The sequence below is a fragment of the Vombatus ursinus genome, unplaced genomic scaffold (assembly GCF_900497805.2).
Source record: "Vombatus ursinus unplaced genomic scaffold, bare-nosed wombat genome assembly UNPS02014818.1, whole genome shotgun sequence".
NCBI classification, from domain to species: Eukaryota; Metazoa; Chordata; class Mammalia; order Diprotodontia; family Vombatidae; genus Vombatus; species Vombatus ursinus.
In genome coordinates this window covers 48,613,994-48,633,993 of record NW_020954596.1, presented here as the reverse complement: position 1 = coordinate 48,633,993, position 20,000 = coordinate 48,613,994, and the positions used below count along the sequence as shown (strand labels likewise).

Here is a 20,000-nt window from a genome sequence, read left to right as displayed (position 1 = left end):
GTTGCTACTCTGTTGATAGTTCTCTCACTGGAAATTCCTTACACTAATGAAATGACAAGTTAGATGCAAGAGCAAAAAAAAAGAAAAAGACAAGAAAGGAAGAGATAAGTAGAGAAAGAGGTAACATGGTCAGCCTGAGTATTTCACTGATGAAAACCACTGAATATTTAAAAAAAAAAACCCTAGAGGAAAACTGCAATGCAGTCGGGCAAAAATTAGGTTTAAACCAGTATTTTAAATTATATTACACATTAAATTTAAAATGGCTACATGACTTGAATATTAAAGACCATACCATTTTCATTATTTATTAATTTTTTTTAATTTACTTATTTTCAGTTTTCAACATTCACTTCCACAAGATTTTGAGTTCCAGATTTTCTCCCCATCTCGTTCCTCCCCTCACCCCAAAATGGCATGCATTCTGAATACCCCTTCCCCTAATCTGCCCTCCTTTCTATCTCTTCTCCTCCTTCTCTTATCCCCTTCCCCTTCAATTTTCCTGCAGGGCAGGATATATTTCTGTACTCCATTTCCCAGTTGCATGTGAAAACATTTTTTTTAACATTTGTTTTTAAAACTTTGGGTTCCAAATTTTCTCCCTTCCTCCCTCCCTACTTACCCTCGTTGAGAAGGCAAGCAACTCAATACAAGTTATACATGTGTGGTCATGCAGAACACTTCCATAATAGTCATGTTGTGACATACCATTTTTAAAATGTAGGTAGATGAATTATATATGTGTGTGTATATATAATCAAGTATTTCCCAATTAAAAATTTTTAACATTCATTTTTTGAAATGTTGAGTTCCAGATTCTCTCCTTTCTGCTCCTCTCTCAAGCAATATATCAGTTATACATGTGAAATCACACAAAACATTTCATATTAGTCATGTTACAAAAGAAAGCCCACACACACAAGAAAAATAAAGAAAGTAAAAAAATGCTTCAATCTGCACTTAGAGTTCATCAGTTCTCTTTGGAGGTGAATAGCAGGAAATGAATTCTTAAAATAAAACATAGAGGCAGTTACCAAAGATGAAATAGTTAGTTTTGATTTCATGAAAATGAAAAGCTTTGCACAAGTAAAATTAATGCTTCTAAGAAGAGAAGTGATTGACTGTGGGGAAAACTTTGTATCAAATTTCTCAGATAAAGCTTTGGTGTTCAGGATATATAAACAACCAACATATAAACAAAATCCATTGCCCATTAGAGAAAATGTCAAATGATATGAACAAACAATTCTCAAAAGAAATGTAAACTGTTAATAACAATATGAAAGAATGCTCCAAATAATTAATAACTAGAGAAGTACAAATCTGAACAACCTGAGGTTTTGCCTGGAAGGCAGCTAATAGGTAAAGGTGGCAGAAGATGGGAATAATGTTGGAGGGTCTGTAGAAAGACAGACACACTAATGCATTGTTGTTGTATCTGTGAATCAGTATAACCATCCTGAAAGCAGTTTGAAATTATACAAATAAAATGATTAAAATATGCATAGCTTTTGACCTAGAGATTACACAATTAGACTTATACTCCAAAGGGATACTTAAGAGTCTCTCTCTCCCTCTCTCTATCCATATATATATATATATATATATATATATATAAAATTATATTTATATATAAATTTATAGTAGCACTTTTTGTGATAGCAAAGAACTAGATACAAAGAATGGCTAAAAAAAAAGTTGTGATATAGGAATGGAATATTACCGAGCTATGAGAAACTATAAAAATAAAAATTCGGACAGGCATGGAAAGATTTATGTGAACTGATCCAAAAGGAAGTGAGCAGAACCAGGAAATCAATTTAGACAATAACTGCAACAATATAAATGGAAAGAACAGCAACCACAAAAAACAGTTGAAAATGAATGGTACAAAATAATAAAGAACAAACATGACTTCAAAGAAGAGATGAGATGATAACTCCCTCTCTTGCAGAGGTGGAAAGTTCGAGAGTATAGCAAATTTGCATGTGTAATATTATTTTTAATGAATTGATTGGTTTTGCTAATTCTCTCTTTCTCAGTTAAAAACTTTTTTTTAAAAAATACAAGGTGGTCCTTTGGGGGATTCATAGAGGAAAGTATACAAGAGAGAAATCTAGGTGATATAAAAACAAAAGATACCAATAAAAATCTATTTTAAAAACAGGTAGAGGAAGGCCTTTGGTACAGCAAGTAGATCTCTTTGGAAGATTTATGAAAGCATATAGATATTGGTGAGATAGAACCCTTGAAAAAAATTCTTTAAATTCATTAGGTAGTCAGACCTTACTGAATTGATTCTTGCCTAACAAACTCACAAAGGTAAACTAGAATGTTATTTTATTCATTTACCATGATCCTTATAAAGTAGACCATAATATTTGTGGCCAGTGTGCTCATTTTTTTCACTTAAGTCTTATTTGAAAATGAACTAAAATTGGGGTGTTGATTAATATTTATAGACTCAGAAAAAGGAAATTGAATGAAATTTCAGAGAAATTGTCATGAAACCATATGACTTTCATACATACTCGTGCACACACACCTACACATACACACTCTCTTTTCTACAATAGATAATAAACCTGTCAGGATGACTGATAGGAACATTTTGGGCAGCTGATCTGGAAATACAGTAACACGTTTAAGAAATTTGTTTAAAATTAAACTTTTTAATCTTACTTTTTCTGCATTTAAATAATAGACATAAACCAGTTTTCAAACTTTAAAATCCAATACTCTGTCCTCCTGATTCTCCTTGCTGGTCTTTCTCAGTCTCCTTTGCTGATTTTTTTTATCAGTGGTATGCCTGCTAACTGAATGTTCCCTAGGGCTTTGTTCTGGACCTTTCTCTCTCTTATCTCATGGGAGATCTCATCAGCTTTCAGGGTTTCAGTTATCATCTTTAGCTAGATTAGATCTAGCTGTTAGCTCTCTCCCGAGTTCTAGCCAAGCATGCACCAGCTGCCTTTTGGCCATGTTAGCCTGAAAATCCTATAGGCACTTCAGGCTCGGCATGCCCTGATCAGAACTGATCTTTCATCCCAAATCCATTGCCTTTCTGAACTTCTTTCAGTCACGCAGGCCTTCCACCTTGGTGTGTGTCATCCTCGACTCTTTCCTCTCACTTCATATATTCAATCAGTTGCCAAATCTGGTCACCGCTCCCTTCTTTCCCACTTGTACAGTAGCTGCCACTCCCACCCTTGTTCAGGCTCTCAGCACTTTTTGTCTGGACTATCATGGTGGCCCTGCCTCAACACTTTGTACTTCTGTGGGTCACTCACTAGGTCACTTTTTTGGAGTTTTTTCACCGTAAGTCTGGCCATAATTATATCAATTATATCAATATCTTCATTTCTCATCTCACATAGGAATTCTCTCCAGATGTCACTCAACTTATATTTTCATAAACTATGTCAAATATGTAACTTACCCAGTTTTTTTTTGTTTATTTTTGTTTTCTAAAATTGTAATAACATCTGTAATTTCTTTTGTCTTTCCTTTCTAGTATAATCATGTTTGAAATCAAGAAGATCTGTTGCATTGGAGCCGGTTATGTTGGAGGACCCACGTGTAGTGTCATTGCACATATGTGCCCTGAAATTAAGGTCACAGTTGTTGATGTTAACGAATCTAGAATCAATGCGTGGAATTCGGCCACACTCCCAATTTATGAGGTAAAGTATACTAAAAACATATTTGCTTTTCTTCCCAGAATTTTGTTTTCTTGTTGCTTTTGCCAGCCTACTTAACACTTCCCATAGAAATTATCATCTCAAATGGTAGTAGAGAATATAGCATCATTTATACGAGCCCACTAATTTGAGAATCATAGTTACTTTTGGTAGATGGTCTAGAAAATTACTTCATTGGAATTAGAGGAATTCTTGCTGTTTTGGTAAATTTTCAGATTAAAAAACACCCTCAGTATTTCAAGATATTTAACAGAACTGTGTGCTTCTCATTTTTGTCCTTTTAATAAAGGATAAGGCCTTTCTTTCAGTGTGATCCAGAAGCACAGCAAGGAAGTAAGTGAATATTATAGTATAGTACTTTCTTTGTATATTAGTATAATCATTTTGCAAAGAAACTCGGTTATTTACAGTGTTTTCATAACCTTCACAGTATCTAGTTATGCTAGATATGAGATAAATATTATGCCCCAAACTTCTCTGTAGCCTTGCCACTTACTTTTAGGATTGAGAATTGCATGAATCTGTAAAAGAGCATCCCCAAAGTTCTAACCTTGTTAAGGACTTTCTTGCACTATGCTAGCTGTTCTGGATTGGATTTTATGTTTTAAAAAATTCTGTCTTTTATAGACTGTGAGAGGTGGGTATATAGGTGTGATAGTTTGCATTTGGTTTGGGTTTTTTTTTTGTTTGTTTTGGTTTGGTTTTTTTGCTATTTTCTAATAACTGTAATACTGCTTAAAATGCCTCGACTTGATATTATTTGTGCGGTGATAGCTCCGTCATTTCTAAATCTCCATTATCTTTGAATTCTTAGCATTTCTGGGGGAAAAAAAACTTTATTAATAGTTTTCTAACTGATGACATTTCTACCCTGATCACAAATTACAAAATTATTGTGTAATCTCATAATCTGTATTCTTCTTCTTGTACCCAGGAAAAATGCTTTTATATGTTTAATCAGAACAAACAAATACAAATCTATATATGAGTGAATAAACAAGCATTTATTAATCATTTACTATGTGCCAGGAACTCTATTAGGTTCTGGAGATAACAAAGAGAAAAGCAAGACAGTCCTGGCCATTTATAAGCTTATATTCTAATAATTACAACTGATCTAGAGGAGTAGGGATTACAGATAGGAGTTTTGGTTTGGGGCATCACAGGCCTGGTAAGTAGAGATCACAGGGCAAATGGGTCTCACTCTTTACAGTTAACAAATTATAGCATTCATTTGACTACTGTTCTAAGATGGAAGAGGTGGAATGGGGAGTAGGGGCAGGGCAGATGGCAAGATGCCTGGATTACGTAGACTAGTTCCTGTTGGGATATGAAGCATGGTCTGTGGCCTGCTAGGCATAATGAGATAAGTGAATTTTCACTCAACCATGGGAGTGGATGGGGGGGAGGGGGGAATGGTATGCCAGGAATAGGTGGACAGGGCCTCTGAGGGTCTAGGTCCAGAAGATTGCTGTTCCTGCTGGGAACAAGAGCTTCAGTAGGGCAGATGATAAGATTCCCTTGTATTTTAGGCCTTGGTTTGCTAGTGGATGGCTAGATGAGATGAACTGTTTTCTTGGCACAAGTAGACTTTATTATGGTGAAGATGATCAATTAGAAAAGCATGTCTCTCTTGAAAGTTCCTTTAGACAGCAAATTATTGGGGTTACTAATCAAGGATAATTACATATCACTCACCCTTGCTTGAATAGTGAGGTTACTGTTTTGAAAATTTAGGCTTTCAGAACCTAGGCTCTCAGTCGTTGGGTTCAGATGTATAAAATCAGACAGAACATTCATTTAAATGGCATGTGCTTCAAAAACTTCACTTGGCTGACTTTGATGATTCCATTCTTTTGGACTTCTATTTGTTCCTCTCAACCTTTAAAATATTCTCATAATGTAATTTTTTAACATTTTTAAAAGCTTATGTTTTTTAAAAACCTTATTTCTAAATAGCTTTTTCTAGCTCTTTATAATGTATGATTTTTTGAAGTTTTATCTTTTACTGTGAGCTGTCATTTAAAATACTGTTATTGTATGTATAAATCTTGCCTTTCATTTTCTTAAACTTCGAATTTTCGAGAAAAGATGCCCTATAGTCTGTTGGTTTTGTTCATTGACTGAATATGTTTAATCTTGCAAACCTCATCTTACCTTGTTTTTAAAGATGTCTTCCCCGGGAAATTAACTGAATACAATAGTGTTTTAAAAGTTCCCAGTAAGAAGAATTTGTATCAAGTGGAATCATTTTGGTCCTTGGGTTGGGGGAAAAAAGTATAAGTAAATATTGTTAGGATGTTTTTTGGCAAAGCTTTTCCCATACCCTACCACTGGTTAAAAAAAAAAAAATGGCCTTCTTGAAATACATTTCATAGAGCAAGAAAAGTATCAAATCAGAAAGGATATTTTAAAACAAGGCTAAATGATGATATCTTATTAAGGAACTAGTTGAAGACCCATTTCTACTTCCAGAGATAACTTTTTTTTAGTTATTTTCTGAAATGACAAAATTCCCAAGATTCCCTTTAGATTAATGCATAAATTTGTTGTGGACTTTTATACAAATTCTCCTTATGAAAGTGAGAGAGAAGTCATTTCATAAAAAATTCATGGCAGGTCAACTCTATGCATTTTGGTTTTGGCGAGTTATTGTTTGGGGAAGTTCATCCTCTTTGTGATTTTTCTTTATCCTTGGCCTCATATGAAAAAAAGCATGTAAAAACATTTCTAATAATACTTTGAATACCTTTATGTTTATAACTATAATTCTACCATTTATTATATCCCTGTGTGTAACAGCAAACAAATTTGATTTTGAGGCTATTATAAAGTCTAGAGCTTAGATTTTTAATTTGAAAAGCACAACCTCTTGTCAAGCAATCATTATTGCTACAATGCATGGTTCCCCATAATAGAATTAATATCTAATGGAGATAGTATGGTGGTGGTTGTTCCTAACCTCAGGTTTCTATTATATTGGTAAAGAATTGTCCTATTAAATATTCTAGAATATTATGTAGGAGATGACATTATAAGATGGTAATAAGAGATAAAGAAGTTCCTAAGTAAAATAATAGTTATTATTCTCCCTTATTGGCTTAATCATCATGAATTTATAATTACTGTATGTTAGGGATGAAAGTACAGAGAAGGAAACAACCCTGACTCTTAATAGAGGAACACATCAGATAACTTAATTATTTACAGAATCGATAGAAAGACAATAAATATAAAATAGCCAAAGTAAGGTAATTTGGGAGGAAAGGCATTAACAGTTGGGGGGAATCACAAAGGCTCATTTACTATTGTTTCAAATAAAACTATATAACAAATTTTTAATACTCTGGGCAATTTGCTTTTCCTTATTTTGCAAAATGAGAGACAATTCTGTGCATGAAAGCTGTCATATAAATACTAAGTGCTAATCAGAATTATATAATGAATTTAAAATTGAGAACTTACTATGTTAACCCTTAAAGACAGAGTAGTACTGCTTCTTATAGTTTACTCTTATATGACCCCTAATTTTCAAAACAGTGTTTATGTTGAATGGGGAGAAGAATCATGTGTAGTGGGTAGAGGACGAACCTTGAAGTCAGACCCAAATTCAAGTTTCTTGTCTCTGACACATTTTAAATGTGTGACCCCAGGCAGGCTCAATATCTCAGTGACCCAGTCAGCTTTCTAACACCGCATTACAGATGAGTTACCGTTTCATGTCGGTAGAGGAAGTTTCCACACACCAATGAAATTACGTGTTCAAACAGATTTTTAAAAAAAAGTCTAGTTCTTGGTATGCAGATTTTCTTGTTGGTACAAAAGTTTAATACCTTATAATTACTATATTTGTGGTACTTTTTTTTTTTCCACCATTGTTAGACCAACTACAGAACTGCAGTGGGAAAATAAAAATTGGTTTTTTATAAAGCAATTGGAAATAATTCTGGGGCTATCTGTTTTACCTTAGGAAAATTATGAAAAAAAAAATTGAGATGCAGCCTAGGTGTAATTCTTTCCCTGTGGCCATTTTGAATCAGTTTTCACTTCACCAGTGAGGTGAATTTCCAATTCATTTTTATGTTGTAGAAAGGTATAGTCCTATCATCTTAATGCTGATAAATCTCCACAAAATTGAGTGGGGAAGAAAATAGTAAGTCTTGTTAGGGTTTAAATTGTATATTGATAGAAATTAAGAGGGTATAAATTGGCTGTTTCATAAGCAATGTTTAGGGCCTGAATTATTAGAGAAAAAACATGACATGTCATCATGACAGTGCAAAATCGAATGTTGTCTTAGAAATACTTTGGTCTTCTGTTTGATTTCATTGATATGAGGGAATTTTTTAAAAATACTGACTTTTTTAAAAATCAGGTACACAGCAAACAGTGACACAAGATTAAAATGAACTATTTTCCTTTTATGTTAGAAGTTCATTTTTATCTTTGTGGCAAAATTCATCTTATGAATTTTTTGTTAGCTTATGCAAACATTGATTTAATTACATTGTAAACATTTAATTAAGCTTATGTTCTAGGTGCTAAAGTGCAAAAACCAAAGTAAAACATTCACTGCCCTGTGGGAACTTTGATTCTACTGACCTTTGCTTGATATTTATTGTCCTTTTCACAAAATGAAGCAGATTATTGGATGTAACAGGGAAACAGTACATACTGACTATAGAAAAACTGGTTAAATGGGACCAGGGAATCAATATATAAGGACTAGAACAAAACTGAAAATGTATAATCATAATGACCAGTTCTGACCAGAGAAGACAGGATGAAATGTACCTTTCTCCTCTCTTTGGGGTGGGGGGATATGGGATGTATGAGTGTCAGACAGCACTTTCATCATCAGATGTGGTTGAGGTGTTAGTTTTTATAGTTACTTGCTTTTCTTTGTTAAAAGATAAGGCTGAACTTTTTCAATGCATTGACCTGCTGTGGTTATTTTTTCCCTGTTTTTTCTTTTTTGTGTCTTTTAAAAAATACTGTTTGTCAAATGAGATAGCTCTCTGGGAGGGGGAGGGAGAGGCATACTATGATGATATCAAAAACAAAAGACATCAATAAAAACTTATTTAAAAACAAGACACAAAAGAGAAGAAGGAGGAAAATGGTGACATGACCATGATATGAAACAAAAGGTTTCAAATCATTAATTTTAACCAAAAAAGAAAATCTAGTATTAACTTAAAACCTTTTTAAGAAAGTAGAATTTTCACTGCTATGATACCACATTTAGCCAGTTAAGTACTTTGTTTATAACTTTTGTTTCTCCACCTCCCAGCCAGGACTAAAAGAAGTAGTCGAATCTTGTCGGGGGAAAAATCTCTTTTTTTCTACTGATATTGATGCTGCCATCAAGGATGCTGATCTTGTGTTTATTTCTGTAAGTATCTTCCTTTTGCTGTGGGACATGTACTACTACATTTTTAGTCTCATATAAAAACTTTAGTAATAAACCAGCTGATGTAAGGACAGCACTTTTAGCCCTGTGACATATTTTGATCTATTTTCTTGTTCATCCTTTATAATAAGCAGATCATACTCTCAGAAGACATTAGAAAGTCAAAGCAGGAGGGACTTTAGTCCTAAATTAATTCATCTAGTCAGGCCTCATTTTACATGAGACTGAGGCATAAGGAAGTCATATCTCCAAAGTCATATGACAGGGCCAGGATCAAACAGTAGGGTCCATACCTGGAGAAGAATCCCTTCCGTGCCCCTACTGACCAGTGGTCATAAAGCCTTTGCTTTAAAAATCCCTAGTTAGGAGGTACCTACTAGCTCTGAAAGTGGCCAGCCTGTTACTAAGATTTTTTTTTTCCTTATGTCAGGCCAAAGTCTGCCTCTTTGCAGTTTATAGGAACGTAGCATGTTGGGCTTATGGAAGGGTCCTGAAGCCATCTAGGCTCATATCCCCATTTTATAGATGAGGAAATTGAGATCAAAGAGCTCATCCTGCCTAGTAAGTGTTAGAGACAGAATTTGAACCTTGGGCTTCATGGAACTCTTTCCATGTTACATCTGTATCTTCATATCTATCCATCACTCTATCCAGTATGCAATACCTGCTACTTCCGCCAGTCATTCCTAGTTCTGCTCTCTGGGGCTAAGTAGAACAAAGCTAATCCCCCTCTTTGACATGACAGCCCTTCACATAACATGAAAATTTCTGTCATTTTTCTCTCTCTGTCTCTGTCTCTCTGTCTGTCTCTGTCTGTCTGTCTCTCTGTCTGTCTCTCTCTCTCTCTCATCCCCCCCCAACCCAAAGTCTTTTCTTCTCAAAACTCATCGTCTCTGATTCCTTCAAATGCCTCTCATACTATACATACTATAACCCTGAGGTCCTTTCCCATCCAGATTACCATTCCTTCCACCTTATCAGTGTTCCTTTTGAAATGTGCTACCTGACTTTGAATATTCGTTGTTCTGTTATGGTCTCTCTCACATGATTCTCCACATGATCACAAGATCAAACATTTCAATCTGTGGGGTAGGCAGACAAGTTTTAACTTGGAGATTCAGAATCAGAAAGTGCCAATTCATATAAATCTGTGCTATGCTATGATGGACAATTTCAGCACTTCTCCCTTGTTCCTGGTTCCATTCTGGCAGAGGTAGGGGGAAGGTGCTGTTTGGTATATGCAATATATGATAAGTAGTGAATTGGCAAAACCCAGTTTATTATTTTTTAAAAAGATTTTTTGTGCTAAAAAAGGTTTGTTTGAAATTTTTTATTTGAAACTTAGTGTGTTTTTCCATGTAAATGTTGTAAGTGATTGTTAGTTTCTAAGGCTAGCCTACAAGAATCTATTTAGCCCCAAGGTGAAATACTCTCTCTTAGCAATGGAAAAAATAGTAGAAATCAGTGTTGCTATTGCAGTATTGAGAAGGAAGGAAGGGAAAAAATGATTAAAATTTAAAAATTTAATTTGAATTCTGGTTCTTTGATGGAAAAGCACATTTAATTAGAGGGTGATGAGTGGGGTAGATGGAGACTTACAGACTGTGATTTTTGAAGTGATTCCAAGGCTGACTTGTTCTTTTTTTTTACTGCCCCATGCAATCTTTATCCGCTCTATCACTGCCTAAATACAATAAATGTCCTTTGAATTAATAGAAATTTATAGAGGTTTGAATTGATAGAGATTTACATAGTTACTAAATAAAGTAACTGCTAGCTATATCTTCCTCTCTTAACTAGTTAATAGAGTTATTGCATTGATGAAACACTCCTAAAGATCAGTAACATTTCAAAGGTGCCTATTTTCTTTCCATCCGACGCATACCTTTTCATTAGGTTAACACACCAACAAAAACTTATGGAATGGGAAAAGGTCGGGCAGCTGATCTGAAGTATATAGAAGCTTGTGCTCGACGGATCGTACAGAATTCAAATGGGTACAAAATTGTGACTGAAAAAAGCACTGTCCCAGTCAGGGCAGCAGAAAGTATACGGAGAATATTTGATGCAAATACAAAACCCAACTTGAACTTACAGGTATGAGAAATGGAAAACCTTAGACATTGGTTGGGTATTCTCGTGTGAATCTTGTCTCTTACTACTAATAATGAAATAATAATAATAATAAAATGAAATCTTAGTTTTAAAACTTTCCCCCTCCTCATTGGGATCTTAGGTACTCTCCAACCCAGAATTCTTAGCAGAGGGTACAGCAATCAAAGACCTAAAGAGCCCTGATCGGGTGCTGATTGGTGGCGATGAAACTCCTGAGGGACAGAAAGCTGTCCATGCCCTGTCTGCTGTCTATGAACACTGGGTTCCCAAAGAAAAGATTCTCACAACCAACACTTGGTCTTCAGAGCTTTCTAAATTGGTTGGTATCTTTTTTCATAACTGTCAAGTTAAATTTAGTACTGCATATTGGTCTCTCAAAATAAATACTGAAATATTATGCAGAAACTTTCTGTGCATCATTAAAAGATAATATTTATGAGTGTAGCCTCTTTTTACCTTGGTATAGATTTGTATTACAAAATAATTTTCACCAGGAATATCAAACTGCAAAATATAAAATGTTCCAGACATTTGTTAACAGGAGCATAAAATGCAACTGGGAGTAGATCAAAGTAATGACTATTGTTGGATGATTTTTCTTTTGCTTTGTTGTTCCTCTTTATTACCCTTTTACCCAAAATCATTTGCAGCACAAACCCATTTCTAAGATGACCCACTCGAATTGGCTCCATAGTTACATTACCCTTACCTTAGTGATTTTGCTTCTCTTCTCTAATACACTCCAAGTGAATTTATAAAATACATTTTTGTTTTATGGTATTCTTTTTTTTTTTTTAGGCAGCTAATGCTTTTCTTGCCCAGAGAATCAGCAGCATTAACTCTATCAGTGCCCTGTGTGAAGCAACAGGAGCTGATGTAGAAGAGGTTGCAACAGCCATTGGGATGGACCAGAGAATTGGAAATAAGTTTCTGAAAGCCAGTGTTGGTAAGTAGAAAATAGTCTCACAAGTTGTACTGAAAGGGTTTCTGCAAGGCAGGCCAGTAGCTTAAGTTCATACTTGTTTGATTTAAAGTCCTTTAGATACTGACTTAAGTGTCAAATGTAGTTTCATCTTGCCTAGGACTTTCTAGGTGAAACAGTGGCTACTGAGCACTATATGTAAATATTGACTGGTTAATAAGTAAGGATGAAAATATTTCAACATGTTAGCATTTGTAAGGAATAAGGTAAATAGGTATGAAATACATGAGGGGATGGTTTGGAAACAGATTAAGTAAGAAATTGCTTTCTGTGATAAAGTAACAGTTTAATCCAAACAAGGACCTCAGTTTCTCCTCAGTTGTAAAGTGATAGATTTGGGCTAGAAGATAATCCTTCAACTATAGCCTTCTATGACCAAGTTGCAGGGGGAGAGCCTACCTTCTATTAATGTTCACTACCAATTTTTGTACCTTTGGCTAGAAAATAGGCTATAAATATTCTTGTGGTTTAGTAAAGATTTGCTTCCATATATAGGTGACTGAAAAATTGAGATCAATATTCTTTTTTTTTTTTGGTGAGGCAGTCTGGGTTAAGTGACTTGCCCACGGTCACACAGCTAATAAGTTTAAAGTGTCTGAGGACGGATTTGAACTCAGGTCCTCTTGATTCCAAGGCCGGAGCTCTATCCGTTGCGCCACCTAGCTGGCCTGAGAGCAATATTCTTAAAATTATGGCACATTGGTGACCTTGTAAGGATTTCTAGGTCCCCATGCTATTTTTCTTCCTCTGTAATTTCTCTCCCTCCCTATGTCTCTGGTCTGGATTAATTGTTGCCTAGATAAGAAGTAGTAGAAAAAGAGCCAATTTTAAATAGATAGTCTTAAGAGTAGCCAAAATGAAACCTAGAAAATATTCTTATTCAAGTATATTGTTAAGTAGATGTGACCCTTACAACTTACATATTTTATTTACAAGGTTGAATTTATTGGTTTAGAATTCTGTTCTGGGGTGAAAATGTTCGATTCTTGATTGAAATCTCTTTTTCATCAGGTTTTGGTGGGAGCTGTTTCCAGAAAGATGTTTTAAATTTGGTTTATCTCTGTGAAGCTCTGAATTTGCCTGAAGTAGCTCGTTATTGGCAACAGGTATGAATATTTGTGATGATTAACAGCTCCATGATTCTGTTTCATATGAGGCCTGAAACCCTTTAACTCTGAAGTGTGTTTTGATATATTAAATGGCTCATGAGAACACTACCATTATTGTGTTTATAAGGAATGATAGAGTTTTACTTATCAAACTTCTAAAATTGTAGCATCTTTTTGTTAACCCTGTTGGAAAATTTTTTACAATTCATCTTTCCTCTTCTAATTTTAAAATTTGTCCCTGAGTATTAACTAGTTGCAGTTAATTATGAAAAGTACCTAAAGTCCAAAACTCGTGTGTGTATCTGTGGCTGAGTGTGCACAGAATTGTTTATGTGGTTCAGCCGGAAGTCATGCACCTTTAGGTAGATGAGAAAGGATTGCCTTACTTAGAATATGAGTCCTGGCTTTGATGCTTCCAGTCAGGCAAGGCACCTTACGTTTCCATAGTTGAGTTTCTTTACTTTACAAAATGGAGGTCATAATATTCTCAATACCTGTCTCTCACAGTTGTAGGGAAAGTGCTTTTTAAACTATAGATCATGTTATAAATGAGATTATTACTGTTATTTCATTTTGTTTCATAGACCCTCTAAATAGGAAATAAATGAGCCCAAGGACTGTGAGCCCAGTAAGTCATTGAGTAATCAGTCACTAGGGGAACTTTTTTTTCCTTGAATCTTAAAACTTTTCTTATTTTTTTCTTATTTCAGCAAAAGATATAGGATCTAAAAATATATACTTCAGTCTGGAATTTTTTCCAAGTAGTCTCACCTCGTCTTTGCAGACCTCAGTAGTTGCAATTAATTTGGAATCCTGAATTGGTCCTTGCTGCACATCAGATCATCTAGCTCTGAGTCTTCTTTAGAACTTTATCCTCATTCCTCAAACCTTCAGGGTATGGGATTGTCCTAGAAGTTTAGCATATTAACAAAACTAGCTCTCTGCTTGCAATCAAGAATTCCATTTAAGAAACACTTAATGTGTGCCAAAACACTGACTGACAGGTTAGTAGTGGGCAACACAACTGAACTAGAAAAAGTACTGTAGGAAATAGGCATTTTCAGCTAGGAAAAACAAGGAGTCTTCGTGGAGGACTTCACCAGGTAAAGATATTAGAGAGAATGCAGTTAAGTTATGGAGAATGGTTTGCATGAATGGACAGTTTGTGTTTTATTCAGTAAGGATGGGAAAGTCGCTAGAAACTTTTGAGCAGGGAAGTGACCCAGTCCGTCCTCTGCACTGGGAAGATTATTTTGAAAGATGAGTGCAAGATGAAGGAGAGGCACATGAAAGTAGAGAAAGAAGGCCTGAAATAGAGTGAGGATAGTGTGAGTATAGAAAGTTATGAGAAAGCCAAAAAGTCACTGAACTGCATTCCCTTTTCTGTACAGCAGTACTGCTACAGTACTAGGTATATACCCTGCAGAGATCCATGAAAGTAGGAAAAAAGACACATGTAAAAATTATTCTTAGTAACACTTTTTGTTGTAGCAAATAACTGGAAACTAAAAGAGTGCCCATCATTTTCAGAATGACTAAGTAAATTGTTATATATGAAAATAACAGCATATTTTTGTGTTGTAAGAAATGAGAGGATGGATTCAGAGGAACTTGGGAAGACTTGTATGAACTGATGCAGAGTGAACTAAGTGGAACCAGGAAGAAACTGAAATCCAGAAAAATTAGATAAGTGACCAGAAGCAGGATTTGAGCCCAGAAACGGAGAAAGTTAGCTAATTTGAGGTGTTTCTTTGTAAGATTACCTTTATAACATTTAAAACAGTCTCAACAATAAAATACTGAGATAGAATATTATTGTGCTATAAGAAATGATGAGCAGGATGCTCTCAGAAAAACGTGGTAAGACTTACAGAAGCTGATGCAAAAAGTAACACCAATATTGTAAAATTGACTTAGCTATTCTCAGCAATACAATGATCCAAGACATTATGAAAAACTTAAGATGAAAAATGCTATCCATCTCTGGAGGAAGAACTGATGGTGTCTTGAATACAGATTGAAGCAAACTTTTTTTTAACTTTATTTTTCTTGAGGTTTTTTTTGTCTGTTTTCTTTCACAACATCACTAATATGGAAATATGTTTTGCATGCCTACACACGTATAACCTATATCAAGTTGTTTGCCTTCTCCAGGAGGGGTGTGGGGAGGGAGGAAGGGAAAAAATTTAGAACTCAGAGTTTTGAAAAGAATGTTAAAAGTTGTTTTTACATGTAATTGGGGGAAAATAAAATACTCAACAGAAAAAAAACACTGAGTAATGAGTCACGTTAACATTTTTTTACTGTCATTGTGCATATAATAGGTAATAGATATGAATGACTACCAGAGAAGAAGGTTTGCTTCCCGGATTATAGACAGTCTGTTTAATACAGTCACTGATAAGAAGATAGCTATTTTGGGATTTGCATTCAAAAAGGACACTGGAGACACAAGGTATCTGTTCATTAAAGTTCCTTTTTGGAAATATTCTTACTCTTTAAAAAGAACCTGGCTATACGGCTCAGTATACCTGTACATCTGAATTAATACCTCATATGTTCTCAATGATATTATTTTGAATTTACTGTTTTTTAATCTATCTTGTGATTGTAATTGTAATCAAATTACTAGAAGGATGACTTGTACAGTTTTTTTTTTGGTTGTAGATGCACAACAGCATCGTTTAGCTTAATTTTCAGATAAAATCTAGTTTATTTAAAGAACTGCTATTGCAGGTCCCTGTTAACTGAATATTGGTGATTTTTTCTCAGAGAATCCTCGAGTATCTACATAAGCAAATACTTGATGGATGAAGGAGCACACCTCCATATTTATGATCCTAAAGTTCCAAGGGAACAAATAGTTGTAGATCTCTCCCATCCTGGTGTTTCAGAGGATGACCAAGGTCAGTCTTTGATTCTCAGCAATGAACACTTCTTGGGGTCAGCTCAAGATCACATTTATTTTCCTCTAGAAGTCCCTTTAATAGTCAGCCTAGTTCTTTCCATGAATTAAATTCCTAGATATTAGAGAACTTTTGAGTCAAAGTTAATTTTGTTACTAAAACTAAAACAATTTACAACATAATGAGTGCTGAAATTGAAATGGCTTTTAATTTGAGCTTGCAATGTAAGTGCTTACCAAAAAAAAGCATCATTTCACGCAGGAGAAAAATTTTATTAGTCAGCAAATGTTTATTAAGCATCTACTAACCACGGTTTTTATGATCTACCCTGATAATTTCAAGGAACTTCTCTCTTCCTCCTTATACCTACTTTTCTCATGTTTTCAGTGTCCCGACTGGTGACCATTACAAAGGATCCCTATGAAGCATGTGATGGAGCCCATGCTGTTGTCATTTGTACTGAATGGGATGTGTTTAAGGTGAGGTGACATCAACTTAAGAAAGCAAAACAGGGAGGGGCTCTGATACCAATTGGAGTTGTGATCGCCACTGTACATTTTAATGCTTCCTTTGGGACTTTACAGGAATTGGATTATGAACGTATTCACAAAAAAATGCTGAAGCCAGCCTTTATCTTTGATGGTCGGCGTGTCCTTGATGACCTTCACAATGAGTTACAAACCATTGGCTTCCAGGTAATCTTGATCTTGATTTTGGGGGGGGGGGGGTTTGGGATTTAGGTTTTTCTTTTTTTTTAAACATTTTTCCTTTCTAGTTTAGTAACACAGTGGTTCTGTGTCAGTTTTTCAGGGAGTATTACATGTGGTTTTCCAAGCTATTTCAATCCTTGGTTAAATTTAACAGGAGGGGATAGAGCTAAAATGAAGTCATTGTTGCTTGTATATGTGGTAGGTAGAATTGTGGTGAGTGGCAGCCACATAGGACTGAAAGTCCCAAAACCTGGGGTTTCATTCAGGCTTCATCACTTAATAGCTATTTAAACTTGGATAAAGTCGTTGACTCATAGAACATTAGCATTTGGAGTTTCTTTGGAGATTTTCTAGTCCAGTGGTACCAAACTCACATAGAAACACAGGCTACTAAACCATACAAAATGATACCTGCAGGTCACATATGGACTTTGAAAACTACATATTAACATTATCTGTGTTTATTGTATTTTTCTTTTCTTAAATATTTTCCAATTCCATTTTCATCTGGTTCAGGCTGCACGTGGGACCATTGTGGACAGCATGAGACCTGTGAGCTGCCAGAGTAGACAGATCTGCTGTAGTCTAACAGTTTCTCTGAGCCACCATTTTCTCACCTGTAGATTAATAACAACTTATACTAACATGTCATGTTAAATTTTATAAAGCACTTGCCTTAAACTACCTCCTATTCTTAATATAATAATATTCTTTCCCCCAGTTTACAGATGAGGGAGCTTATCACAAGTTCATAGATCATAGAATTTAGAACTGGAAAGGATGTTCAGTCAAGTCCAGCTTCCTTCCCTTTTGCAAATGAGGATCTAAGTTCCTTGAAGTCATTTGTCCCAGGTTGTGAAGGTAGTAGGTGGCGGACCTGCTTCCAGATCTGTTCTTCTTCCTTCTATACTGTGTTGAGTGTCAGAGGTGTGTGTCCTGATGACTTTGCTAGTAAGCCTCAGAGCTAAGATGCAGCCCAGGGCTCCTGTCTCCACATCTGGTGTCCTTTTTGCCACACTCTAGTGCCTCACGGAGTAGTCATGATACTCCAACGAGGTAATATCCAGGGTCTCCCAAAAACCTCGGGAGCTTAAAAATACACTAGAATTTTTGGAACACTCTGGACAGGAAATCACTCTTTAAGCTATAAAGCATGACATAATTTTCTTGTTCCTAAGGAGACCACAATTTCCAGTTATTTTAGTTTCTTCCTCTTCCTCATTTAAGGAGGTTTGTGTAGAAGTTTGGCAGTACGTGGAAAAACATTTTTTTTCCATACTCCCTGGGTGGTGATTGCCATCATCCACTTTCCCTATGGGCAGTAGATAGCTATCATCCAAACCACCACCACAAACCCTGGGCACCCGGTGACTGAAGGCACTCTGTTAGTCAGAAAGCATCCTTGCGTATTTCAGTGCTATGCTAGATGCTAGTAAGGATGTAGTCAGGTGGCACTATGGGATGTGAAGTCAGAAGGGAGATTGGGGCTAGATGTATAGATAGCTAGCTAATCGTTATTGTTAAAGGTGTAAAGTTCTTACAAATGTCACTTTCACATCTGCTATCCATCAGGGTTTTTCCCTGAGATTTGGGTACCTAATTTTCAAAGAGAAAGATTAAGCTGGTTTCAGCAGCTGGTGGAAATGTAATTTGTTACAACAGAGGATCTTAGTTTCTTGGAATTACCCTTATGGATATTTTCAGGAGTAGGCTTAATGAGGGTGAATTAGGAAAGAGCATTTAAACTTAGGAGTATCCCATATGTTAATTTTCTTAATTTTTCTTACATGGAACTAAAACAGCAGTTGTAGAAATTTCTTTTTTGTTAGGAGGTACAAATGTTTGAGAGGGGGATGGTTGTGTATGTGTCCATATAGGAAAAATAAAACTTGGATTTGGTCCAGAAACATCAAGTGAACATAGAATAAATGAGCTCTTTGCTTATATCAACCCAGACAATTTGAGAAGCTTATTTTGCACTTAGGAAAAATTAAATATTAAATTTTTTTTCCTCTTACATTCATTAGCTTATAGGATTTTCTTTTACCATTGCAGTTTCAACAGTTGAAAGTTGTATTTTCCAGTAACTCTGTATCTGCCTTCTTTTTTAGATTGAAACAATTGGCAAGAAGGTATCTTCAAAGAGAATTCCATATGCACCTTCGTGTGAAATTCCGAAGTTTAGTCTACAGGACCCACCAAACAAGAAGCCAAGAGTATAGGCATTGTCATTTTTGTATTTTAAGTATTGCAGGATCATGAATACCCATATTATATCAAATAGGAAACCAGTGAAGTGTTTTTAAGGAAACAAAACTTATTTTTTTAGTGATTTAAATCAAGTTTTTAAAAGCTACATGACTGGTAGTATACCTAGTCGTCTTAAATCTAGAATCTATTTTCTCTATATTTTTATATTTTATCAGTTGTTGAATGAGCAAATGGTTAATCATGATGATTTTAATGGTATCAATTTTTGTAAAAATTAAACTTCAGCTCTCTTACTTTAAAATGTTCATAACTTGTGCTTCGATTTTATATCTTTCTATGTTTTGTTCATCAGTGTATTTAAAACAAAATTAAATGTGTTTTGCTGATGACTTAAAGTTTTTATGTTAAATACCAAACTGACTCTTCTTAAACTCATCTGAAAATGCCATGAGGTGAGCTAGTTGGGTAGGGTGTGATTGTCAGTGCTATCTGACATGTAAACCGTGAACCTCTGATCATAGAGAAAGGTAGTAAAATGGACATCCTTGGGCCTTTTGTGTTGTTATCTTTATATATATAGAACACATGCTCCCTTGGTTCTTAAGTCCTATGCTACCTTTTTCATGGTAATTTTTAAAGTGAAAAAATGGATAAAACATTCCTTAACACCTTAAGGGGGGGCGGGGAAGAGTAGGGTAGCACATTGAGTTTGCTTACTTTTGTTCCAAAGAGTCAATCATTTCTCTTTGGTAAGTCAAAATGTGTGAAGTCAATTATTCACCTTAAGAGAAAATAAATAAATAGCATGGTCTATTTGTTAGTCCCTTTCATAATTTTTTTATTGCTAAAATTTTCT

The 20,000-nt window shown here is 35.1% G+C and overlaps 1 protein-coding gene across 1 annotated transcript in view; it reads left to right on the top strand.

Annotated features, from left to right (window-relative positions):
- The window catches only part of UGDH (UDP-glucose 6-dehydrogenase), a 25,174-nt gene extending 5,174 nt beyond the window's left edge, over window positions 1-20,000 (top strand). Inside the window, exons 2-12 of the mRNA XM_027836639.1 lie at window positions 3,512-3,680; window positions 8,992-9,093; window positions 11,008-11,208; window positions 11,348-11,545; window positions 12,025-12,172; window positions 13,220-13,314; window positions 15,642-15,772; window positions 16,090-16,223; window positions 16,611-16,702; window positions 16,808-16,918; window positions 19,045-20,000. Coding sequence (XP_027692440.1) covers window positions 3,519-3,680; window positions 8,992-9,093; window positions 11,008-11,208; window positions 11,348-11,545; window positions 12,025-12,172; window positions 13,220-13,314; window positions 15,642-15,772; window positions 16,090-16,223; window positions 16,611-16,702; window positions 16,808-16,918; window positions 19,045-19,155 — 1,485 coding nt within the window. The 5' untranslated portion in view covers window positions 3,512-3,518 and the 3' untranslated portion in view covers window positions 19,156-20,000. The remainder of the gene's footprint in view (window positions 1-3,511; window positions 3,681-8,991; window positions 9,094-11,007; window positions 11,209-11,347; window positions 11,546-12,024; window positions 12,173-13,219; window positions 13,315-15,641; window positions 15,773-16,089; window positions 16,224-16,610; window positions 16,703-16,807; window positions 16,919-19,044) is intronic.